The sequence below is a fragment of the Camarhynchus parvulus genome, chromosome 3 (assembly GCF_901933205.1).
Source record: "Camarhynchus parvulus chromosome 3, STF_HiC, whole genome shotgun sequence".
NCBI classification, from domain to species: Eukaryota; Metazoa; Chordata; class Aves; order Passeriformes; family Thraupidae; genus Camarhynchus; species Camarhynchus parvulus.
This window is the reverse complement of record NC_044573.1, coordinates 30,083,087-30,110,280: the sequence shown is the minus strand read 5'-3', so window position 1 is coordinate 30,110,280 and position 27,194 is coordinate 30,083,087. Positions and strand designations below refer to the sequence as shown.

The 27,194-nt window shown below is 47.3% G+C and overlaps 1 protein-coding gene across 4 annotated transcripts in view; it reads right to left on the bottom strand.

The window, feature by feature from the left end:
• The window catches only part of MDGA1 (MAM domain containing glycosylphosphatidylinositol anchor 1), a 141,918-nt gene extending 114,927 nt beyond the window's left edge, over positions 1-26,991 (bottom strand). For 3 of the 4 annotated variants that reach the window (XM_030945713.1, XM_030945715.1, XM_030945711.1), the window contains exon 1: positions 26,041-26,991. In XM_030945713.1, coding sequence (XP_030801573.1) covers positions 26,041-26,167 — 127 coding nt within the window. In that variant the 5' untranslated portion in view covers positions 26,168-26,991. The remainder of the gene's footprint in view (positions 1-26,040) is intronic. The other variant, XM_030945712.1, reaches the window with a different exon arrangement.
• Positions 26,992-27,194: the final 203 nt, after the last annotated feature.

Sequence of the window (27,194 nt, the reverse complement as noted above, 5' to 3'; positions counted from 1 at the left end):
GATAAAAATCCAGCAAACCCCAAGATAATGAAGTTTGAGATTCCACAAACATTGCTCCACTGAGCAAAGCTGGGATGTGCTTGGAGCTCAGTGCAATCATAAGCTTCTGCTAAATTACCTTGGGCCAGAAGCATTGTGGATCAGGATATTTCCAGGCAGGTTAGGGACTAACGCCATGAGAATTGCCACCTAAGGGATATTTTTATCGCTACTGTATTGCTCCTGGGCAAAATGCAAAAGGCATTATGTGTACACAGAGCTACAATTTCCATCTAAGAGCTGAGCCCAAGCTTCACATCAAGCTGTTTGACTTTACACTGCAAGCTTTGCTCGTCACAGTGAAAAGGCACCGATGTGTAGAAGGAGATCCCGTTACAGACAGACAGAAGGAGCGAGCCAGGCAGCAGGAGCAGCTGTCACCTGCTGAGACACGGCTCGGCAGCTTAGTCAGTGTCACGCTGAGGGCTGTGAAGTGCCTGACAGGGGCTACAAAAGGTCATAGAAATACACTTCACTACTCGATCCTGGCACCTTGATCAAAGTACTCTTGGGAAAGGGGAAGACTCCTCAGCTTTGCTCCCCTTTGTGTTCTCTTGGCACTCCCCTTGCTGAGCTTCTGAGCATGAGTCAAAGGCAAGAGGCTGCTGCTGCTGGAGCCAGCGGGTGCCTGGCAGCTGAGGGAGTTCGACAGAGAGAGCAGAAAAAACCTCAGGCATGAGGAGAAGCATCTATACATTCTCTCCTGAAATACTTACTCTCTGTTGTGTCATGGAAAGACTCAACATGCTGGAGGGGCATGAGGCATCCCCACAGCACCAGTGGGGAGCTGAAATTGGAGCCACACTGACCAACAGCCTGGGAGCTCAGTGGGGCACACTTAGCAGTGCAATCCCATGGCAATGCCTGTTACAGACCCAAAGGCTGTCCTAGGGTCCTGAAGATGAATTAAGAGTGTTCAAGCAAGACTTTGGCTGGCAATCCCTGTTCCCTCAAAGAACACAGGCTCTCTCTCCTCCTCCCTTAGGAGCATTCAGGGAGTGTTAACTGTGCTTAGTTCAGCATCCCATGTCCATTTGCAGTAACTCCACCCCAGGGGACCCTATGGACCATGTATGACATTGTTCCTGCTGCACAGAAATGACACTGTTTAGCAGCACACTGGCCACAAACTGCATCATTGTGCATTATTTTGTTGGCTCTTGGCTATAGTGATGGTGGCCTACTGGGACCAGAGTGGATGCAGCTTCCAGGGAGAAAATCCTGCTCCCAACCTACTGCTCCTCTCCAAAGGCAGATAGCTGAAGGAGGTACTGTGGGACACCTGGAGAAAGGGACATGGGAGAAAAGGGAAACAAACACATCACCTCTCCTCTCTGGAGGGCAAGGGCTTAGACTGGAAGGATCCGGATCACTGCCTTTCCTCTCAGCCTTTTACAGGCTTTGGAAAGGGACAGATGCTCATGCCCCCCTGGCAGGCTGGTCAGCAGCTGCACGAGTAAAGGAACTGGGCACAGAGAGATTAAGGATTGTGATGGGATATTCAGGGAGTCAGCTGTTCAGTCCAGGAGCTCACTGTATTCATTTGCTCCCATAGCTATGGCAGTCTTCAGCAGCAAACAGTGTGGAACAGACACTTCAGTGCTCATCCTTGCAATTTCCAGTCCAACAGCCCAGTCACACGTTTACCAGCCTTCCACAAAGGGAATCACAGTATAGGAAACAACAGGGCCCTCAGGGTCTGTTTTCTGTTTGCTATCCAACACAGGTTAGCAAAGGCTGCCTGGTGCATTCCTATGGTAACAGCTCACACCCCACAGCACCCCAAGGGCCTAGAAAAAGAGGTGCTACGAGATGGATAGGGGGGCAGGTTATTCCACCCATAAGCAACCTGATTTGCTGCTGGAGAAATCCAGCCCCTGAGGAATAACACAAGGGAGAGAAGTGATGAGCAGGCAGCAGGAGATTGAGACAGAAAGCCTTCTTGGTGTTTATTAAAGTAGTGTCTGCTAGTCACCTCCTCAGCAGTGGTGGCATTTATGCAGTAAAGCACTGCCTTGAGGCAGAAGCCAGCACTCTTGGTGCAAACACCTGATTCCCACAGGAATGCCAGGTGGGAGCTCACATGGCTGCAGGTCTTTCACTTCCAAATTGCCCAAACACATGGAGCCTCTCAGTCTCCTTGAGCCCTGTCTCACATCCCCACAGCTCTGCAGGCCATGCTGCCTGTCAGGAAGGGCTGTACTGCCTGAAACACCCAGGGGCAGGGAGGAAGGACTCAAGGGGAAAGGGCAGCTGGAGAGGCAGGAGCTACCTACCCTACCTTAGCTAGACATGTGGTCAGCCCAGCTGTGAGAACTTGCTGGGATTGCCATGCCCACAGCAAACCGAGCACTGCCCTCCCAGTAACCTAGTAACACTCACTACAGTAGGCTGGATCCTTCACCAGGGGAAGCACAAGGTCTCCCACACAACTTCTTCAACAATGGGTTTCATACAGCTGAAAAAAGAAAGGGTGAAGAAACCAAGGTGGCAGCTAATGGCTGAAGGCTTGGAGTGCCCTCATCTAGGCAGCCATGGCAGTGGTGCTGCTGGGCAGGTACCTGACACCAGTTCCTGCATAAAAGGCATGAGTTACAGACCCAAGGAAGACACATTTTCAGTAGCTTTAAGGGATGGCTGGTGTCAGGGGTTGAGGAGGGCGGGAAGCCGTGAGGAATTTTAGCCCAGACACAGCCCCATCCTAAGCTGTAAATTCTCCTGGGGTGTGTGAGTGCTCTTGGAAGGACTCGCCTCAGGAGGCCACTGGAACCAGCCAGGTCTGTAAATAGATTTCTCAGGGCACCATGACAAGTAGAAATTCCAGGTTCATCTGGCTGAAGGCATACATGCTGCTTTCCTTCCAATACCTTCCTGCCTAATGCTGCCGGCTGCCAAGCCCAAATGAGGCTGGAAAATGAGTGGGTAGTTTCAGCAAAGAGTAGGAAAAAAAAAAAAAGAATATAGCCTGCTTCAGTTGTTTGGAGAGAATTAAGGTTACTCTCAGAGAGAGAACAACAGGGAGCAGCATCAGACCTGCCTGGGGAAAGGCAAGTCTGCTCACCAGGGGGATGATATTTTGTTGAAAGACAAGAGTATAGTTAAAACTCAGTTCAGTGCTCTGTATCTAAGACAAGAATAAATGTAGTACAAAGAGCAAGTTTCATCCTGTAGCATGTGAATTGCCCTTAAGTTTCTTCGGATTACATTTCTCAAACCTTTTCCTTCCCTCCATGCCCACAATCCTTTCCATAACTAAATCATGCCTCTTCTGCAGATACAAGGCTGGTGAAGAAGCAGGAAGCATCCAAGCTGGGAGTCAAAAGCTCTGATGGAGATTCTAATGGAAATACAATGGGCTACAACGATTTAAAGGCAACATGATTCTAGCTAATTCCATGTCAGAGGAATTACTACAGCAGGAATTACTACCTGAACCAATGGAAGACAAGCCTTTCAAGGAACAGGGCAAATGAAGCAGTGCCATGACCTGAGCTGGCTTTGGTGCCCAGTAAGTCCATGCAACACAGCACATCTCCTGTCCCAAGTGACCACTGTAACAGATGGAGCCAGAAGTGATGGACTGAATGAACTCAATGGACATTGCGTAGACATTTCTGGACATTCTGCAGACCTTTCATGGGGCTGGTCCATCAGCCATGGGAATGGTAACTGTGAATTATACCAAAGGGTAGGAAGTGGGGTGCACTGGATGGTATGAGACCTGAGCATGACAAACAGTATCTTTAAGGGATGAAGAATATGCTGGGTTTGGCTGGGATAGAGTTAATTATCTTCATAACAGCTGGTATGACCTGGTTTGGGTTTGTGCTGGAAACAGTGTTGATAACACAGGGATGTTTTCTTCATTGCTGATCAGTGTACAACATCAAGGTCCTTCCTGGTCATCACCAGCAATGGGGCTGGGGGTGCACACAAAGCTGGATGGGGACACAGCCAGGACAGCTGACCCCAAATGACCAAAGGGACATTCCACACCATCCATCATCGTGCTCAGTATGTAAAGCTGGGGGAAGAAGGAGGCAGTGGGGACATTTGGAGTTGCTGTGTTTTACCTTCCCAAGGCACCATTACGCACGATGGAGCCCTGCTTTCCTGGGGATGGCTGAGCACCTGCCTGCCCATGGGAAGCAGTGAATGAATTCCTTGTTTTGCTTTGCTTGCATGTACAGTTTTTACTGCCCCTATTAAACTGCCTTTAACTCAGTCCATGAGTTTCCTCCTCTTTGTTCTTCGAGTTCTCCCCACCTCCCTACACAGCAGGAGTGAGTGAGTGGCTTTGTGGTGCTTAGTTATTGGATGGGGTAAAACCATGGCACAGGGTCAGGAGCAAGGGCCATTGAAAGGAGTTGATCACTCTCCTGCCATGGCATCAGACCCAGGCAAGGAGGAGATGCAGCCCCACATGTGCATACACATGTTGCGCAGCATGAGACTCAGAACTGCAAGAGACTTTGAGTGGAGCAGTGCCCTCTCCCTGAGTCACACCACACCCCCAGCAATGTGGGCAGGCAAGCATGTAAATAGGCAGATGTGAGTGGAGCCTGTAAGGAAGACTTCCTCTCATATTCCTGGGGAAATAACCCTGCCAGCGGTGTCACCTCATAAAAAAGAAATACACCACGCAAGACATTAAAAGGGACACATGAATAGACATCTGCAGGGGTGGTGGAGGAAGCAGGTGCTGTTTGCTGTAGTCCTGAACCAGACAGAGCCTGATACCCTTTCTAGGAGAAATATAATGAATCTGTCTTGCACGACAGCAGGAACCCCAAGAGGGTGTTATTCTGGGGACCTGTCACAAGCTGTGCTGTGCATCCCAGGGACACACTTGGCTCCTATACACACCCCATATTACTTTCCCAGCAGTCATTTCCAAGCCATACTCCACAATACATGCTGCAATACTTTAAATGTTAATTGGAGAAAACAGTTTCCCTAAGTCCTTATGACAACTTGTGAGCACTATCCCTCCCTATCCCCCTTTCTTCAGCAAGGGTCACTCCAGCATTTTCTCCCTACAACCAAGGCAAGGCAGCCCCAGGTGCCCTCCTGCCTGGTGCTATCCCAGCAGTCCTCTCCTGCCAGGTTGCTGCTGGGTGCTGTGTGCCACATCCCGCCATAGGAGCAAGCAGACAACCTGATACCAGCTGAGTTCCATCTCCTCAGCACACTACCAAAGCACAGCTTGCTTGCTTGCTTGCTTTGCTACAGGAACCAAAACTGCAAAATTAACAGAGACAGTTCAGTTCCCTCCTACAGCCTGTGCCACAGCGCAGGAGGAAGGAGACAGTGGAATGAAAGGGCAGCACATTCAAAGCAAGGCCAAGGACCTGCAGTTTGACAGCTCTGTTTCATGAGTCATTCCCCTTTCTCCTGAAGCCCGGGGCACTGGTCATGCTTAGGGCAGGCACCGGACCAATTAGCTGGCATGAAAGGCTTAAAATCCAGCACCTAATGGGAGCCAATCACTGGTGCATGTCAAGCAAGTGGTACCTTGGATTTTAATTGTCTCCCTGTAGCCTGCTCAGAAAGTCTGGTACAGCAGTTGCTCTGCCTGTTGTCCAGAAAGCCATGATACAAGCTGGAGGAATGGGGCTCTCCTTCCCTTGGGAATGTGACTGGCAGTCCTCCTGCAGCAGCCAGCACCCCTGCCAGCTGGGCAGAGGAGCCTGTTCTCTGCCAACCCTCCCCTCCAGCACCATAACAAGCCTTCTGCTAAGCAGCATCAGCTCATTCCACAGCCCCAGTACTGTTAAATACTCTCCTAAATATTACAAAATGCTGCTGTCACTGTCCCCATGCACATTCCCCTCATGTCATCAACCGCAGGGATCTCTTCCTGACTGCTTTAAAATCTCATAAACTTTCCCACTCTTTCTCAAAGCTGGAGTTACTGCTCTCCCTGGTACTCAGGCTGGTTCCCTGAAAGTTATGGCCAAGTCAAAAATAAATTTGTGGCTTAAAAATTGCACAGATTTAAGATTTAAAGTCATTATTTATTTCTGCCTTCCTGCCTCCTTCCTCCCTCTAAGTGTTTCTGTGACCAACACCAAATTAAAGCAAGCATAAACAAGGCTGAGGAGAATTCCAGCTAATTTTGAAAGCTAAAAGCAACATCTCTCCTACCCCGTTACTCCCTCCTACTCTTATCCTTGTATTTTATACAAAGGATGGTTTCCCCCTCTTCCCACCTTTACTAAACAGATTTTCCAATTCATTTCCATTAACTGCTCCCACATTTGGGCAATTAATGGAAAACAGGCAGTGTGATGTCACACATTAAGGTGGAAGCCCAATACAGACTTAAGGACCAGGAGCCTGGTCAGGGAGCTAAGTTTAGAAGTGAAAAACACTTCTTCTTACACATTTCAAGACACAACCCTGTTGCTTCTGGCCTTCTCAGAGGCAGAGTGGATGCTTGTATGCACATAAAAGGTCTTTCCAAAACATTTGCACAACCCTCCAATCACAGCTCTACAACTGCCTTGATGCCACAACAGACAGGCTAAACCAAGCCTGGAGATATCCAAGCTGGCATGGAGCTGGCAGGAAGCAGGTGGCATCAGACCCAAAATGCACTGGAAGCCATCAGTCTTGCTAACCTCATCAGCTTTTTCACCACCGAGATTTCTGGAAGCTCTTAACAGCTGCAGCATCTGGATTTAAGGGACACTGAGACTGTGTTTCCTTGTCTGGATTACTCTGAAAGCAATCATGGAACAGGCAGCCAACAGGGAGGAGTCAGAAGGGGAGCTCCATGACTCTATGGCACCTTCAGCACAGCTTTGGGGGAAAGCTGGGACCTCAAGCTTCTTGTTGTAAGGGAGCTTCTGTCAGACTCCAAGAAAGCATTGGGGTCCAGCAACCCCTGTAGCAGGCTCTTAACTTGGGAAGCACCATCCACACCAGCCCTCTCCAGCAGGAGCAAACTGGGGTCAAACCAGTTACAGAGCACAGCTGAACCAGGCTGAAACCCAGCCATGGAGAGAGCCATCCAGCCCCCCTCACAGGAAACCTGTTCCTGGCCACACGTGGAGGAAGGATGGGCACGAGGCAGAAACCACTTTTGCCCTCTCTCCCCACTCTTTAAAAGGCTGCAGGAAGGGCAGCTTTCTCCTTTCCAGGGCAGCTTGGATGTGCCAGGCCTGTGTCCCCCATGCAGAGGGGATGCAGCAAGCTGCCCCACTGCCCTCCCAGGCAAGCCTGCACAGCACCCAGACAGCCCAAGGAGGCACACGGGGGGTGCCCAGATCAGAGTTTATCCAGGCTTTTTTTTCAGCCAGTTACCTGGCTCAAGCTTGATTCCCACTTGAGAAATACCACCCTGCAAACCCCCACGACGGGGCCCTCCCTCTGTAGGCTGTGCAAATTGGAATACAAATCAGAGGAAAAAGCTTTCCTCTGTTTGAACAAATTGCTATAGATTCACCCCCGTCTCAGGTCAGAGCCCCCGATGGGAAATATTTTCACTGGCTGACTGCTAATAGACTCTGGAGCAGCCACTGGATCGATACCTGAATAAGAAAATTAGCCAAAGCACACAATCTGATTTTACCTTGTTTTGAATTACAGCAGGTTTGTGTTTATTTCACTCCCTCTTCCCTCCTTCCCTGTCTAGCATGCTTCCCCCATCCTTGCTCCCTGGTTACCTATCTATCAAATCTAGTCAGATTTGTGGGAATATAATAAAGTACGTGCAGGAAGATGTAATGCCTTTTGAAGAATGTTTACATGCATTAATATTTTCTAGTGACACTGCAGCGCTACCACTCCCTCAGAGGAGAACAGTTCAGGAGCAGCAGCAAGATTTCTATACATCCCCCTCAAAAAAGCCATATGCAAACAATTAAAAAAAATCTTCAAAGTAGGATGGAGACTCAGCTGCACACTCCCTGTCAGAAAACTCAAGAGGCCAGTAGCAAGGTTTCAGTGCCAGGAATTTAACATAATAATAGTAACAACAACAACAGCAATAACAACAGCTCAGTCCTTTCATTCGATGTTGGTAGCAATGGGGATGTGTAACCACACCTGGGCTATATTTCAGATGGAGAGAGAGCTACACAGACACGAGAAGTCATCCTGTTCTTTGAAAGACTTCACCAGCAAAGGGACAAGCAAAATGCTGCTTTTCACAGAGATTCAGTGCTGTGCTTCTGACAGCTGAACACATGAACCACCCCAACTTCCTAATCCTTTCTTGCTGGTTTAGAGCCTATTTCATTTTAATCTGGGAATGGCCCTACAAGAAGGGGAGTGACAGAGAAATGGATCACAGATACTATGCACATTAAAGAAAAAAAAGCAGCCAAACCAACTGTTCAGATAGGGCATGCTGCCCAGATAAAATTCAGTGGGAGTAAAAATAATTCCTTCTACTTCCTACCCCAGCATCCCACTCTTCATGCCACCTACAACTGTGTCAAATGAAGAGAGAAAGCACGACTCAATCTTCAGCTTCCTGCCCCTGCACATCACGCTGTGAAGCAAAGCCACCAGCTGGGCACCCATAGAGAACTCCAAGTGTAAAGAAACCCTGGAGCATTCAACGTGAGCTGAGGTCCCCCTGTTACATTAACACACCACAAGGGGCTTCCAACTAAACAGTTTGAGCAGAACCTCACACCATCCTCTTTATAAGGCTTCCCTGAGAAACTGCATGTCTTTCTTCCTACCCAGCCACCTACTGCTATCCACTGGGACTGGACCCTCTCCTTTTGAATTGGCACACAGCACAGAGCACCTCCTGGACATTCCCTGCTTTCTGTTCAAGGAAACAGACTGGGTATCCCAAGGGCAAAACTGCAAAATCACTCACGTGTCCAATAAGTATATATATATATATAATATATATACATGCAAATACACATGCAAGTGCATTTATACATACACACACAGCTATTTTACTCCCTGTGATATGTGGTCAAGGGGTTTAAGACCCCTCCCTGCTGTCTCTAACCCCATGTTTGTTTAATCTGTATGTTATGCTCATGGAAGACTACTAAGTATAACTGTCACCACACATTATGCTGCACATAATGGAATATATACAAATGTCTACCAGCACATCTTCAGTTTCCCTCTTTGTCTACAGCCAACTACAGCAGGAGTTTGCTAATTACAGCATGTTAATCAAGGAACTCTAAAGAGGAGGATAAGCCATAAATACCAAGTAGCAAAGACAACCTCAACGAAAGAAAATAGAAAAGACATTTTTTCAGAAAGCAGCACTTACAGTCTGTGATACCAGATCAAGTCCAATGAAGGACCACCAAAATGGCCAGGCAGGTGGAGCATGTAGTATATGAAGAAAACCTGAGAAAAATGTGGGTGGGTTTCTGTGGTTGGCAGGTTTGGGTTTTTTTCCTTAAGCCTTAAAAAAAGACAAGAGAGAACTTATTGATATTGCTTAACTGGGAAGGGGTGTGTGGAGGCAAGATGGACACAGAGTCAGGCTTTCCTCAGTGGTGCATGGTAAAAGAAGGGCAAAACCCCCCAGACACAACACAGGAAATCTGCATTTCTAAAGACAGAATCTACATCACCACACAGCTGGTCAAACACCAGTAGGGGGGCCCAGAAAGCGTGTGGACCCTCCATCCTCAGGGAAGATCAAGTTATCTGGATGAGGTATTTAACATCCTGCCTTAACTTCTAACATCAAAATAGCTCAGCTTTGAGCAGAGGGCTGGTGACTTTCAGAGGTCCCTTCCAACCTCAATCACTCAATGAAGTAACCACACACAAAACAGGTGTAAACCTGCTGATGAATCAAAAAAGGTAAACAGCAAAACCACAGAAGAGGACTATCATGGACATCAGACTTGTTAGCATATATTTTTCTTCTGACTTACTTGGTTTGGTTTGGTTGATTTTTAAGATTTGTTCCATTATTGCAGATGCTATCAGAAATTAACAAGGGTTTTTATTATTTAGGGCCTCTAAACCAGGCTCCAATCCAGGCAGCAGGAATTTTTGTTAGTCCTTTCACTGAGACTCAGACTGAGGCCTCAATTATCATTACTTTGGTGGAGATTTAAATTTCTGGACCTTGTTATCTCCCAGAAAAACTGAAGAGGAATGGAAAATTACCATTAACTAGCTGCAAGCTGATTCACAAAGAAACAAAACTTTTTTTCCTTTAAAAACAAACATATATTTCCCTCTCTGCTCTGTTTACAGTGTTGATTTTCCCCAGTAGGAAGTTACTCTGCCATATCCCTCCTTGAGGACCATAAAACGCAGAAAGAGCTTCTGGGAAGGTGGCCACAGAGCTCCCAACACAACACAAAATGTCACAGCTTTCCCCAGGCAGGGATTCTAGAGAAATCTAGCAGATTATCAGAGACAAAAGCAGTTATTCCCAAATGGATGAGTGATGCCTTTGCTGCAGTGCCTACAGCTGCACTGCTCATCCAAGGCACCTGGCTGCTGCCATCGGAGGGGCTGCACGATCCCAGGGAGAGCCTCCAAACACTGGGGAGGAAGAACAGACCAGCTAGGAAAGGGGAAAAGTCACATTCCTGAGACTCCTGGATGATAAAAAAGGAAAGTCATTCTGTGATTTAAGTAGGTGAGAGCCTCATGCAATTCTTTTCTCCAGTGAAAAGGACTGCGGTTATCGCTACTCAACCCAAGCAGCCCCAGCTGCTGCAGAAGAACTGCAGATCTGGATGGATTGCTCACTGGTTACCCAAGAAACAACTGCACACTGATCCAGCTGCAACAAACATTAGCTGTCCTGGAACATGTGGAAGTTGAGTTTTGGCTTTGTTCCAGCATCAGCACTGGGCTGAGAGGTAACCTGGCCAAGGTGAGCCCCTCCAGGCAGGGCAGTGCTACGGGAGACACACCAGCTCCAGGAGCACTCACAGACCTACAGCCCACACTTCTTGGAGGGGGATGAGATGATGGACAAGTGATCTGGGAATTTATCTGCCCAAAAAAGAGGCAAAAAAACCCCATTTTTAAAAATAGAATAAAGGCAACAGCAGCAATAATGCCTGTGTTAGGAATATCATGAACTTTACATGAATTTGTGCATGTAAATCAACACATTTAGTTGGACAAGGAAGAAGGTGAAGCTGGAAAGAAGTCTCTAAGAAGGAAGGCAGAATAAGGGAGCACTGGGAATCTGAAAAGCTATTTGACAGAAAAAAAAAAGAAAACAAACCAAAGCAGCTGACAGTAAGCTTGCTCTCTCACTCTTGCTCTAAAATGGAAGCAGTGACAAAAGCTCACACCAGCAAACACTACAGTAGAGATTGCTGCTGTGGCTACAGAAGCAGCCCTGGAAGACTTCAGCCGTGCCTCAGATCACATCTGATCTCACCCACAGTCCCCAAGGGACCCAGGAGCCCTTAAGCCCAACCCCCAGCTCCCTCACAAACATCAGGCCAGGTTCTCACCCCAGTGAGATGAGACATTTAATGTCAAAAGTGTTCAAATAAATATAAAAACATTAACAGAAAGGAAAGGAGAGACATGGACACAGCAGAGAAGTCCATCCACTCTGGTCAGCAGGGCAATCTAAACACATTATTCCTAGGTCTTTCTCAGCTGTTCCTCTGCTGTGCTGAGCTTTCCAGTCACCATTCCTTTAGCACGTGCTGAAGACACTCTGTGCTTCTCCACAAGTGTTCAAAGGCTTTGTGGAAGAGGGTCAGGAAAATACCCCTCATGAGCACCATGCCTGCTATTTAATCTTATTCATACAAAAAGATCAAACCAAGCTTCCAGCTGCTGTTTGTCTTCAGTGTTGCAACTCAGTATAAAGGCATCACTTGGGTTTTCTTTGCTGCCGCTTCTGCTGTAGGAATTTCCATTGTAACTGGAATTAGCATGCAGGAAGCAGGGGAAAAGGGTTTTCTTCTGCTGCAGACCTCTTACAGGATTTTGTTGACATACTCATTTTATGTGCAAAAGCATACAGTCCAAGCATACAGTCCCCTCCTTTGCAAACCCCTCTCTCACAGAGCCAATGTGTGTATTTAAAATACTGTACCCCTTTAATACAGTTTTTATTGTTCAAACAAGTATTATTTTAAGCACAGTGAATTCAGGAAGAATTCTGAAGGTGAAGCAACAGGAACTGAGGAAAGAGAGAAGGCAGATGGGAAGACAGCGCTGACAATGGGACAAAGATTCCCCCCAGCAGGCCCTTATCTCCAAAACAAAGTGAGATCCTGAACACCAGCTCTATTTATGTCCCTTCCTTCTAGCTGCACTCTTCAAGGACACCAGAAAAGTTAGGGAACAAACACAGGTGACAAAGGCAAGGAGAAAAAACTTCAACAACTGTAGTGCAATTAAGCAATAGAAAGGAAAATTTCCGCTTATTCTGGCATAAAAATCCTGTGGGAAAGCAAAGGATGGAGAAAATAAAAAAGAAATCCAAATAACTCTTGCCAGCTACTTCCAATTCACTTCAAAACATCAAGGAGAGACAGGTTTGCAGTCACTAGAAAAGGATATTTGAGTGGCATCACATATCAGATAAAAGAGCCAAAAAACTCTTGGGGTAGGAAAGATGGCTTTTCTCATTATTCCAGACTGGCCAGTGGTAGTGGGGGCATGACTTACACAGAGTCAAGCTCTGTAGTTCAAGTATAAGATATATCCCATTCTGGAATAATCACAAGCACAATCCAAGTCCTCCAGAGTAGGGGTGTTTGAAATCCAAGTGCCCAGACACTTTTCAAGCCATGAGAAACAAGAAATCCCCCTGCAGAAATGACCATCTCAGAAAGCAGATCCAAAAACTGGTGATTACAGCGCTTGGCCTCTCTGGCAGCACGTTCCTGGCAAGCCAAGCCTCGAGGCACTGCACTCTGGTTAGACAAAGCCAGCACACTTTCTGAAGGGGGATCACACTGCAGGGTGTGCTGAGCTCTGATGACAGACCTGTGGTCAGGTTCTCCAGCAGCAGCTCAGGGAGTGCCTGAGTGACAGCAGAGCAGTGACCACAGCAACCAGGCAGTGATGAAAAGATCCTCACCAATGCAGCCAAGCGGAAACTAAACTGAAGTTTAAAAATGTCTTGAGTGAAAATTTAATGATGATGGGGTGGGGGGAAAAAAATCAGATGTCTATGAAAATTGTAAACTACTAAGGCAGAACACCACACAGACACAGTGGCTGCCCTGTCTATGCCCCCTCCCTGCATACCCTGATGAAATCACCCCACTGAAATCACCAACTTCATCTCCAAAACCTCTGTCTGAGGCAGACAAATGGCACACCACCTTCCATTCACACAAGCAGAAGGGGAGAAGAAACAAACAGATTTTAACTTTTTTGTGATTTAAAGTGAGTTTATTTGTTTCTGCTTGTTATGTTTTGGGGTTTTCTTCTACTTGGCTTACACTGAAGTCTTTAAAATAAAAATGTCATAAAGAAAGACTGACAGCAACAGGATCCAAGTCATTATGTGCAGCATTTTAGGCCAGCATTTTTATGAGAGAAACAGCTCAGTTGGATTTAACTCCCTTGTCTTAGAATTAAAATGTTATCTACAGGAGTAGCACAGCAGAGCCAAAAATTACATCCAGGAAAGTGAATCCTCTAAGATTTCCTCCACCCTGCTTCTTTTCTCTAACTTCTTTTTTTCCCTGAGTTTCCCTGCATTTCAAGATGCAGGAAACTCAAGTATTTCTCCTGGTCAGGCAATAGCAGAGGCTTGAGTTATAGTTTGGCCAGCAGCTTTTGCTGGCAGATCACAGGCACAAGGGCTGCCTGCTCACACCCCCACAGCAGCATCACTTCTGGGCTAACAAATAAAAAGTCATCTGTGTCATCAAGGTGAGCAGGTGTGACAAAGCACATATGAGAGCTAAGATATCAACCAAAAATCCAATCAGCCAAACATGCCTCCAAAACTAACTACAATGACTCACTGGATCAGACAAAGAGGGAGAAAAACATTACAGGAAAAATCAGTTAGTTCAGCAACTGATCCCCTTAATTACAAATTATCACCCATTTGACAGGACCCTGGGATTTGGGTTCCAGCCTTGGTGTCACCTGTGTGTGCTTACCCACAGACAGCAGCAATGCTCCCAGAGCATCTGGGACCCTAAAAAAAAAGTGTCTAGAAGTACATACACAAATGCTACATTTATCCCCCTTTTTCTTGCAATGGATGTGCTAAGATAAAACCCCTTTTACATGACCCTGAACTTACAGCTGTTGCTTTCTGGCAGATGTGCAATCCTGTTCAGGGAAGGCTTCTGCCTGATGGGGATGGCAGTTCTCACTTGCTCTTCCAATCCTTCATTTTCAACAGCAACAATACCATGGATATTATCGTGAGATCAATGAAAGAAAGAAATATTCTCATTCCTCAAACTTACACACCATCAACAGCATCCATTTATTTTTTTCCTCTTTCTTTCTTTCCTTTTTTTTTTTTTTTTACATCCAGCAATAGCTAGAAACATTTCCTTCTCATTTCCCTGTCCATCTCACCAAGCATATCACAGATTTTGTACTTTTTGGTATTTTACCCTGTTTTCTCCTTCTGCAAAGTTTTGATTTAGAGCAAGCAAAAATCTCATAAGCATGGTTTCCTTCCCCCAACATCCTCACTCTCTGCTTCCTCTAGACTTGCTTTGAGACAATCAAATGTAATTCTTGAATTAACCTCTGTCTCTTAGTTCTGCTGGAGCTTTACAGCACACTGTTCTGTGCAAGGAAACAAAGTTTGCAATGCTGTGACACGGGGCTGGTTCCTCATTTTTCTCTGCTGCTCTTTTAAGTGTCTGCACAAAATGCCCGGCTGACCCAACTGAAGCTGAGTGATAAGCAGCTGATCTACTGTCTTTTACCCAACGTCTCCTATCTAAAACCATCTCCTTCAGCAAGCCATATGCTGCAAACATACTTCGAAATGTCTCCATGATAATCCAAGAAGCAGAACTGTTTGTCAAGTAGCACACACACTACTGCTGGCCACTTGGAATAACCATCAGCCACAAGTAGGTACATATGCTCATTGTGATCTGCAAAAATCAGCATGGCATCTTTGCCAAGGCTTAGCAAATGCCAGAGTGGTTTCTGGTTTCAGTAACTAACATCCACTCTGGCTAATTTCTTCTTCTACATGGAGTTCCAAGCCTGATTACCAACCACAAATACATAACAAATTGCTTCTTTCAATTTGTTGTGGTGATATTCATGCCTCTCACCCAACATCCCGACATGAAAGATTTATGGTATTAATCATGCACATCATAGTAAACAGTCATTCTCTACTGTCAATTGCATTTTTCTGCTGAAATAAGGATGAAAGTGCTGAGCTGCTTATCGTTTGACCAGCCAGAACACAAACTATTATTGAGCTATTTTAACCAAAGCTGGGGCTTAGTTTCTATGGGTAACATCTTCATATGCAGCGACACAGTACAGGAGCTTGACTATCCTATTTTGAAAAAACAATTTAGAAACTTAATCACAGCTAAATGCAGGGCTTGTCTATGCAAGGAGTTATTCAGAAATAGCTTTTCAAAATTAAAGATTAATTCCAGACCTGCTGTTCAGAGGTTCTCTTTCACCACTTAATGCAGTAAACTGCATTAAGCCAGTTTACACTCCTACATCTGTGCTTGCTTGAAAGACACCCCAGATCAAGAAGAACCCTGGCATTTGTCTTGCTGGAGTTTGCAGCTGTGGGATCGCAGCAGCTAAGCTGCTGCAGCCATCAAACGTCCAACTGCACCCCACAACAAGCCAGCTAGCTGGATTTACAGGATTCTCATGCAGTGGCACAAGCAGGAGTTGAATTGACTCTTCTTGTTCTCACTGTAACCCAAAGGAAGCATGAAGCTGGTGCAGGAGCCCCAGAGTTTATTTATCAAGGGTCAAGCACAGCACATCGCTGCCGGGTGACCCCAGGCACAGGGGCTCAGCACACACCACAGGGCTCACTCAGGATGCGGCAGGAGGGGCTGGAGCACAGGCCAGGCTGAGCTCCACGCTGTAACTGCTGCACTGCCATCAGGAACCAAAACTGTGAATTTAAAGCTAGCTCAAGAGTGCACCCACAAGTCACAGTCCTACTTCTCCGTAGGCGTTAGTGTGTGCGCACTGTAAGTCAAATTGTCAAACAAATACCACTGACACCAAGTCCTTTTGGTCTTCATTAGCATTTGGGAAGCAAACACTAGAAATTTCTCTGTCTTCATACTCATAAGAAAACTAAGAATATAGTTTAGCACATACCTAAAATGACAAAATGTGTTGGAATATTCATATATCCTTTTTGCTTCTTCAAAAGCTGTGCTCTGCTCTGGCACGCAGCCATATTTTAGAGTCATAGCACTTGATATCACAACTTCTCCTTTGTCCTAGGCACTGTCCCTAAGCATGTACCTGCTTTTCTTCCCATCCCAAATCTTTGCTCCGTTATGGCAAACACAACCTTTCTGTCTTTCCACCAGGTACCACCAATAGTCATTTAACCTCCTCCATTCATGACAGAAGTTTTCCATTGCAAGAAATACTGCTTCTCTGATCAAGTGCAAAACAATTTAAATTGGTGCAGTGAGCCAACAGTTTCCAAAATTGATCCTTCTGCAGATCCAAGCACAGCAAAGCCATGTGTGTACCCACAACTGAAACATTTCTGTCTCTCTGGTGCTCAACTTCTAGGAGACCTCCAAAGGGCGTCCTAAAATAAATTCTAACCCATGCCAAAGATGGACTAAATTAATAGTTAACGACAAAACATGGTTTTGTTTTCTTACTAAATAAGCTTGATTCAGCGATAACTGGACCAGAGCCTATTTTCAATGGCTTATGGCCTCTTTTTTAGGATGTATTTACCTAGGATCTATCAGCCACAGGGATTGCACTTAATACCAACTGCACTTTACCAGAGAGAAAAGGATGGTTAAAACTTTGTTGATGTTCGATTCTCCATTCTGCCATTGGTAAATCACTTTATCTCCATCTCATTTCCCCACACACAGAGTGGAATAACCAGGCAACAGAAGCATTGTAAAGGTGGAAGCTCATAGATATTAAAGGGATGGGAGACACATAAGCCCACAAGAAATCCTACATGTACACTGTGAGAGGGATTTTCAGGGTCTATCAACTGCAGATGCCCCTACCAGTTAAATATTCTTAACACCCCAGCTGTAGTCACATGACTGGCAGGGGAATTCAGTCTCCCATCACCAGCTGGCTCTTCCTGCTCAGGTTACTTTTACGAGCCTCAAGTTCTCACTGCTCTGCTATTTTGAGGAATGCTCCAAGTCAGAATAATCCATTTATTAAACTTAGGAAAAGACACTCATTCTTCACTCTAAATCTACAGATGCCTTTTTCTGCTATGCAAGGCATGCAACAAGCACCAGAAGGTGAAACAGTATTTGTAAGCAAAACCCATTTTGACACATTTCTCAAACATCTGTCTGAATCACATCTTTGTTTTTCCTTTTTATATCATCACAAAGGCACACAAGAGATGCACAAGATTCCCATCCACATTTATTTTAAAACAATTTACGCTAATTAGTGAAGGACCATTTCCTTCTGAAACAGGAGCAGCAACAGCAAGCAGTTACTCTTGTATTAAATGTCCACCTGCAGACATCCTAAAGCTTTTCTCACAGCTTGACTTCAGCTTTCAATGTTTTGTCAGTTCTTCTTTAGGCAACATTTGCTTATTTGTCTTCAGAAACTGCCGTTCTTTGTCAATTGCTATCCTCACCCTGCCATTTCCATTTACAGGAACCCAGCAAAAGTATCTGGATGCCATTTGTCCTATGCTACAGCTCACAGTGGAGACAAACCACAAGCCAGCAGATCACAGCCAGGAGGATTTTTAGGTACACTGGTGGTGCCTCCCTTATGCAAGCTAAAGCAAAGGGTAACAGCCATGGCTGATTTGCAGTAGGAGTGAAAAAGGAGCCACAAGGAAGCAGGAGGCTGGCTAGAGCAATAAAAGCTGCTCGAGGTCCCTGCTTGCCGCCTCGATGCACCCTCTCCCTGGAGGTCTGTAGCCCAGCACAGAGCCGTGACCTGCTCACAGAGCAGCGCTGGTGACTTCACATCACCAGGCCACTCCAGCACAACAGCTGTCCCCAGTGGGCTGCCCTGCTCTACTCACAACCACTGAAATACAGAACTGTGTCTACACGGCTGTTCCTTGCCAGCACAATACTGAGAACACTGAGTGCTTTGCAGAAGGAGCATCCTTCTCAGAGGAGTTCAAGCATTACTAGAACCATAAAGCTCTCTCTTCACTTCGGGAATACACTCACAAGCACACATTGGAGTAACCACATTGCCTAGTCTAGAAGAACAAATGGAAAATTTAAAGAACTAATTATTTCCATTCAGCTGCCTCTTTACTTCCCTGGTTAACTTTAGGCGTCTATTTTGCCAGCCACTGGCCATAGTATTTGGGCATTAAAACAAAAACTTTAGTCAGAAGCTGACCTTGGATAGAGCGTGGCAAACACAGTGGTGCAAAGAACTCCCTGCAGGTAGCCACAATGCTCAGAAGGCACCATTGCTCTAGGCTAGGGCCCCTATAAGCCCTGTTTTCCAAGGGCCAAAGAACCAGCATCAATTCCATACCTCTGCTGTGGGCCACTCAGCTCTGCTGCACCACAGAACCAAGGCTACAGATATATCACAGCACTAATGACCTCAGCAGAGGTTTATAAAGCCTAACAGTCAGACATCACCTTGCTGTCTTTTCTTCCTCTCCCAGAGCAAGGCCATGCATGAGTATCCCTCTTCCCTCATATCCATTCAGATTGCTTTAATCCTACCTTTTTGAGAACAAAAACCAACCAAACAAAAGCCTAAACAAAAAAACCCCAAAACATAAGTCCCCAAACCACAACTGCACAGATATGTTAAGGGGAAAAAAAAGAAAAGAAAGAAAAGAAAGAAAAGAAAAAAACGAGGGAAAACCTAATGAAGGATTTAAGAGGCCTGCACTCACTTTTTTGAAAAATCTTTGTTTGGAAATGGACAAGAAGGAGTGGAAGAATAGCACATGAATAATCCAGGAGAAAGTGGAAGGAGAGAGAGGAAAATGAACAAAAAAGAGGAAATGGTAAAAAAATACCCGGGGAAGGTCGGGTGGTTATAGAGTGCTTGGGTACAGTTTGACAGGGCTCCAGATCGTAAAACAAACCCGGGACAGACGCAAAGCCACACGCAGGCAGCCAGCGCCAAAACCGGGACGCGGCAGTTCCATCCCAGGCACTCGCTCCCCACAACCTCCGGGAAGAAGGACAGAAGGACAGCGGGGTCCCGTCCGAGGGTCCCGTCCCCGGGAAGCAGAGCCGCCTGCGGGCGCCCCCCGGCACCGGTGCCACGCCCGGCCCGGCCCAGGCGGGAGCGTGTCCCGAGGAAATCCCGGCCGCTCTCCCGGGAAAGGGGCGCTGGGCGGGCACCCCTGGCGGGGCCGCGCACCGCCTCCCTCTGCCGGGCAGCGGCGGAGGCGCGTCCCGCCGCCAGATGTGCTCCGCAGCCACAGCTGGAGGGGAGCCGCCGGCAGCACGGGGAAGGACGGGCAGCCTCTTCCTCGGGTGGGAGGGGAAGCAGGAACCGCCTGCGGCGGCGCTTTCTGCGTGGGCAGAAGTCACAGAAAATAAGCGGGAGTCTAAACCTTCGTTCCAAGACACGCCTGACACTGGGCACAAAGTGCCCATCATGGGCTGCCCCAGCTAACCTGGTGGTAACAGCCCTTCTCACGCTTAAATTTCGTTGAGACCAGATCAGCTATAGCCCAGGATCTCCTTTTCCTCCTCCACTTCTCGAGCTCTTTCCTAGCTCTTTAATGCAGCACTTTTGAGTCTCAGCTCCATGGATTGTCACACATTTAATTTCTTCTTTTAAACAGCAGGCAAGTGCTTAGCTATAAGAAACAAACTTTTGTTGTTTCTTCAATCACCTTCCCCAAATGAAGGACAGATGAAAGCTCTTTTTCTTTTCAAATTGAAGTACTTTGGATCCTACCAGAGTAGAGATCTCACCAGTGTAACATGGGCACAGAGACATAAAATACACAAATTCTCCTTTTCCACTTCTCAGCATATCACTCTCTCTGGTAGAGCCTGAAGGCCTTTCCAGATCCCAGATCAGCATTCTGCTGTGTGGTGTCAATGCCATGTCTCTCCCCTTTCCTCCACAAGCTGAGGGGACTGAGGGGACACTGGCACATTTTACCCTTTTGAATTCAAACCCGTCCCACACCAGAGGATAATGATCAGCAGAAAGTGTCTGGGACACAGGCACGTGGTGTGTTCACCTTGACTGCTTGAGAGCAGAAATGGTCTCAATGTTTTCTTAAAAGTTTCAGCATACCTAAGATATGGTAGCCCAGCATACCTGGGCTACCAGGGATGGCCTAAAGAAACACATACTGTATCACCAGAGGTGGGCACCCACTGCCTTTGCAAGAACAAACCAGCATTATCCACTGTGTCTTTTCTAGAGGGCTCATCTTCCCCACAGCAAAGCACAGCCCCTTCTGACAACACAACACAGCAACCACTCTGCACAAAAACCACCAACATCTCACCTGATGAGAATTTTACCTATGAACTGTCTCTGTGGAGCTCACAAACAAACCAGTTGCCCGTGGGCTTACCTTATGCCACCTAAAGAAGCCTTTTGCAGGTAGGGTTTGGGACATTTCCATGAACAGAGTAAGAAACACCTTCCACCCCAAGCTGTCTTTCACTAGCAGAAAATGCATCTCTCTCTATTGCTTTTATCAGCACACTGGCACTGAGCAGAAGGCAATTCTCCCCCACCCCCCTCTGCCCTCCTGATAACAAGCCATAGCCATGCAGGCATGGTTCTTAGCTTAATGCTAATAGACTATGCTTAATGAACCAAGGGAGCACAGTGTGTATGGAGGGAGGGACTGGAAGCATGAAACCACACTATTCAAGCAAGCAGAATAGCAGTAACTCATCAAAACACAGGCAAAACTGTAGGGCTTCTGGTTGATGGGAAGTGTCACAAGATCCCTGAGTTACCAGCATGGAAATCATTTTTATCTTTACTTCAAAATAAGAACAGCAGCCTCAGCAGCACAGCACCCCTTACTGCCACTGCTGAATTACTGTCTTGAACCTCCAGGGCCATCTTCTGCTGCATCTTCCACTTACTGGGAGTCACTTACTACACCTACCTCCTCCCCCCTTTCAAACTCATCTGAAATCATATATATATATCAGAAACTCCAGTGTGAACCTGACACGGTGATAATTTTAAAAGCTGTGCTGCTCATGTCAAATTATTCAACATCTGTCTTCATGTTCCCACAAAAATTAGCATAGGATGGTGGTTTCTGATGACACCTATAGTGAAATATTTTGACTTCATCCAGCAAGTTGCAAACAACCTGTCAAGAGGATAATGTCAGTTTTCTAGTACTGCATATTAAAGTCAATTGAGGGCTTATCTGGTGTGTGAAGCTACTGACCTGACCTAAAACCAGAGGCTTTAGTGTCACAGAAGAGTGAATCTGACACATTACAACCGAAGAACAGCAAGGTATTCTGAGGCTGGACAGATTTAATGCCTTGACCTATAAGAGCTGATCAAGAACTATGCAGATCTTGGACCAACCCAATCCATTGGTGAAACTAGTCCTATGGCACTGCAGTTAGAAAACTCATTCCTCAAAAGACTATACAGCCTAGGCCAACACAGACTTAAGAGCTGGACAGCAAAGGGAAATGACTGAGCACAAAGGATGTGTGTACATCCATGTATATATGTGTACACACACACACATACACACACCCACACACACACACACATATATTTAGTTTGGAGGGCCACTGTGCTCAAGCATTGCATTTTCCCAACACAATCAGCCAAGAAATGGCTCACAGGAGCCAGCTCCATCATCCCTTTAGCCAGCAATCTCTTCAGCCATTTCTGAGGACAAAGGGTGCACTGAAATGACAGCAAGGTACTTGAAGAGCTCCATGTCTTGGCCCCCTGTTACTGCTGGCAAAATAGCTCTAGGCATAGGAACCTGAGAGGGATGGATTCAGATCAGCAGGCTCCAGGTGACATTAGAGTGCCTGTGCCCCTGTCAGCAGAAGATATGGATGCATATAGGTTGCAAAAGGGTGTGAGGCAGTCTACATTAAAAAAACTCTAGGAAAAGTGTTTTTGCCTAAAAAAAAAAAAACACAAACAAAACAACAGGTAAAAGGAGCAGGAAACAAATCATGTCATGTGTACATGAAATGAAAAAGTGTGGATGTTTATAGCCTAAACACCAGATATGTTTTACTATGACACTCCTCCATCATAGGCACAAGAAAACAGTCTTCCACTAGTTTGGGGTTTTTTTTTGCTGTCTGAAGTAGCATCTCAGGGATGATTCAATGTGATGGTGTCTCTTAAAACAAAGGGCCTTAACAGCTCATTTATTTCCCACCTCCAAAGGCAGGGCAGGACTACCTGACACTCCAAGTGCTTCACCCCACCAGTTTCAAGCGCAGCCCATCCAGTCCCTGTGATCATGGTGCCAGGCAGCTTTCCTTGCTGCCCAACCTAAACATTTCCTTTCATTCCCTTTCCATCACCTTGCTGTATGTAGCCCCTCACTACACACAGTGATGCTCATTCCTGCAATGTCTTTTCTGCGGTTGAATTAGGAGAGGCAGGGGACAAAACATCCCACTTTCTTATTCTGCCTGAAAGGCTGCTGCTGATCAGTGGGACTGTGCTAATTGCAAGACAACCCAGAAAAGTTAATTACACACTGCACATGGAGCAAGCACAGCAGCAGCACTGCACACCAAACCAGAGCTACCCAAGTCCTGGAACCTAGAAAGCAGAGTGGGAGGAAAGAGGCATGCTTTTCCCTCTGAATGCCACCACCACGCCCCAATCCTCCCCTCTCAGTCTAACTTACAGTCTTAAAGGGTTGATAACTACAAGCCTTGAAGGGCAAGTCCCCTGTCTCCTTACCTCCTCCTTCCTCCTCCTCAATTTTGACATTTTCTAGAGATCTATTACAGTTGGCTTCTCATCTTGACCAGCAGCATTAACACACCAGGACTGAAAAGCACAGGCAGTCTGGGAAATAGGCTACCACAAAAGGCTGATAAAAGTTGCCTCTTGGCAGCCTGCTGAATTGCCTTCCCCATCAGGCTGGCCTTGTCTCACTGCAACAAACAAGGCTGAAAGAATGGGATCAGCTAATGAGAAGAGGGTTTCAGACACACTTCAGTCATTACAACAAATGCCAATTTATATAACAAGCCTCTTCAGGTAGCAGGCAAAAAAGCACCTTGACTCCTAATTAAATTGCACCTCAATTGCAAATGCTTCTTTCCCAGAACCCCCCTTATCCACATTTTATTTATACCATTCATCTCAATAAACCTCTCCAACGACTCTGCTCTCCCAGACAGAGGTCTTTTGTGTGCATCCATGTGGGTGTATTATTTAAAGGGTACATCACATGGATACTTTATCTTGTTTAATCTGATTTAATCTCAGGAGATTTGCTAAAGTAAAATATATTTATAGACCCATATAAATGCCTCCCCCAGTCTCCACTGCCAATAGGCAAAGGCAGGAAAAGAGATCTGAACCGTGACACACAAGTTCCCATAATTTTTACATTAGGTGCCACATGAGATTGACATTCACAACACAGAATGCTGAAGTACAGCTTAAAGCTATGGCAAGAGACCAATACAGAGGAAAAACCCAAGTGGAGGAGGGGCAGTGGGACTAATTTCTAATCCTGCTTTTTATTTATCCTTGCACATATAACAATATTAATCCAGCTCTGCTTGAGCCATCAGCAACAGCAACCTCACATCCAAAGAAACAGTGCTGGCTGCAGAGAGCATGAAATCAGCCCAGGGTAGTGGACTGAAGGCAGAATTGGTGAGGACAATATGAAAACTATTAGTCACCGTCCAAGTTTCAGCGTGCTGATTCCATGAGACACTGCTCTGGGCTGCACTCAGCGACAACTGCGCATTAACGCTCCTGTCGTTCCGTAGTTTGAAGAGGTAGGGGTGGGAAGAGGAAGGAAGACACTAGATTTCCCCTTTGTGTAGTTAAGTAAGAGAATAGATTGAAAGAGTGGACCATTTTGGCTTAAAAGGATACCTTCATCTTAGTGTATGTGTGCATCTGTGCTTTCTTTTGTACACAGCTTCTTCAATCTCTCTCTGAGAGAAAAAGACAAAAACATCAGTAAGTTATTCTGAAGATCTAATAGCAGCAACTCTGTCAAATGCAAGTTCACTGAAGTGTATGAAAAAATACAACAGGCAACCCTCTAAAGCCCATTCAAGCAAACCTGGTTTTAAGCTCTGTCCCTCTTGCTACAATCCTAGGCAATGAGTCCATTCTACAGCAACTGACAGCAAAAACACTGAAGTGAAATAATAAAAGTTCAGCTAGAATCAGATCACCCATTTAAAAGGTAAAATTATATGCCCTGACCAGGTTTCTGTACCACAAACTCATTCAACTCCTCATCTTTCCAGCGTTTCAAGGGTCATACAATTTTTGTCTGGATATACAGACTGGGAGAAAAACACACATATACTGAGAAGAAGAAAGAAAAAAAATGAAGGAAGCTAAACACCCTCTATTCAAAATGGTTATTTTACAAAACAGACCCAAACTCAAATTAACATCCCAGTCCTCAAGGAGAAAGGAGGAATTGTTTCCATTAAAGAAATACATCATTAAAAAGTGACCTACAAAGACTTACCCATAGTCAGTGAGACTGAACTGATCTTTGCCAGAGCTCACACAAGAGACTGGCTGCGTGCTGTTAAAAAAGAGGGAGCGGGGGGGCTGGACTCTCTCACTGGGGTCTCTCTTCAGAACTCAGAGAGCTTGGCTTGTTAGAGGCAGTGGCATGCCTTCCAGAAGGACTTAACAGCAACGCACAACTGAGTTGTAAGCCAAGATAAAGCCGGCTTGTTATGAGAGACAAGTCTTGTGGGTTGCTTTTATTTATTTTTTCCCAGTGTACTGGAAATGCAGATCTTGTAAAGCAAGAATTCAGAGGGGGCTGGGAGAGGGAAAGGGGGGCTGCACGTCTGGCTAAAGTAAACCCCGGGTGTTCTCCCAGCCCGGGGCTTGTGCTCGGCGGCACGGGGTGTCATCCCCCACCTCTGCCCTCGCACTGAGGGGCTGCGGGAGCCAAACCTCTCCTGAGGAGACCACCCGAGCTCGCCATTTGCCACCCTGCCTGCAAACAAGGAGAGGAAGTACGCTCCGTAAATGCAAAAATAATAATAGTAAAAAAGGGGGAAAAAATCAAGCAGCTCGGCATTATCTCTGCCACAGACCACCACCCACCCATCTCCATCACCTTAAGAAGAAAATCAGCCGCGAAGTTCCACAGGGTGCAAAATCGGCCTCGCCTCGCCCCCCCGGGCAGCCGGGCCGTGGCGAGCCGAGCCGGGCGGAGCCGTGCCGGCGGCGGGAGCGGGCAGCCCCCGGCACGCCGGGAACGAGAGCGGGCAGCCCGCACGCCCTTCTCCCTGCTTCCCGTGCCCGCTGTCCTGAGAGCAAGGAAACCCGCAAGCGCATCGCCGAGAAGGGATCCTCCGTCCTCCCCCTGCCCCAAAGAAAAGGCAACTCGGGGGTGCTCCCAGAGCCGCCCCCGCCGGCAGCAGCGCGGCGTCCCCAACGCGAGGCGGTGGGAGCGGGGAGGCAGGGCCGGGGCTCCAGCCGCTCCCCCGCGGCGGTCCCGCCGGCGCTGCCTCCGTGCCATCTCGGCGGACGCGTACATGGGAGGCCGCCAGAGGTTACGGCGAGAAATTATGAAGTAGCTACAGGCGCTGGAAGCCCTATTGCTGCGTCAGTCTCTCCGCTCAGGCTGAGACGAGGTTCGGCGGCATCATTTACTTTCTCCTGCAGGTGCTTTTTAACTTTGATCCCACCGCCGCCGTCTGCGCCCTCGCCCCCCACCCCTCCCTCGCAAACAGCGACAGCGTCTCTTACCGTACACCCCTTGTCCCCTGCTGTACACCGGCACCAGAGACAGGAATAAAAAACAGATCATGTCCATCTTCAAGGCAGAGCCTTCATCGCCGGCGAAGAAAAACAGCCAAAACAGCTCAGGCAGCATCCGGCGGAGGAGCGAGGAGCAGCCGAAAGCCTCCTGAAACGCCGCCCCATGCGCCCCGCTCCGCGCCGGGCACCGGCGCCCCTCGGGCGGAGGAAGGCACCCCCCACACAGGGGCCACCTGGGGGTAAAATTTACAATTTAGGAGAAAGAAACAAAAACAAAACAAAACAAAAAAAAAAAAAAAAAAAAGGAAGAAATAAACGAAGGAGGGAGAGAGCGAGAGAAGGAGGCAGGAGGGCAGAAACGCGGAGTACCGCTTCCCGCTTCCCCTCTCCAGGTTGCTCGAGGATCTCCAGGCGAACAGGCAGCAGCCGCACCCGCACTCGGGGTACGGGGAAAGGCCAGCCCAGGGGCACCGGGCCGGCACCGGGTAGGGCGGGAGCAGGACCCGGGCCAGCCCGGGCTCCTTTGTTCCGCGGGAGCTGCCGAGCGCTGCCCCAGTCCCGCGCTGCCCGAAGTGCTGCCAACTGGGGCCAACTTGAGTCCTCACCCTCCCTCCTCCTGACGAGGCTCTGGCCGCAGCCCCCGGAGCGGACGGGGAGAAGGAGAAGGAGGTGGAGAAAAAGGGGGGAAGTGAGGGTGGGGGGTAGGAGCCAGCTGCTGAAAGGCGGAGGAAGGGATAGGTGATTCTCGCTCCTCTTTTCCAGATCTTCTGAGGAGGGGATTGTTGTAATTAATCAAATCCAGGAAGGATTTCTTTTTTTTTTAAAGCGGCTCCCAAGAGCTCCCCCAGCTGCAGTGCACCGCCCCAACCAGCCTGAAGGGAGAAGCAACCGAGGAGCAGACAGACCACGCACCCTCGCAGCGCCTGCAGCTCAGCCCGGCTCTCCTCGCCTCCTCCCCAGCCTGCCAGGTCCTTCTCCCTTCAAAACTTTCCCTGATGTTGTGTGCCAGCCTCGTGTGGGTGTGTTGCCTCCGTGCTTGCCTGCTCCGCCCGCCTCGCAGAGGATTTGCAGCTGTACAGAGGCCCGTGTCCCTCTCCCTCGACGGCTGCCGGAGCTCCTAGTGGGAACTAGCGGGCTGCAAC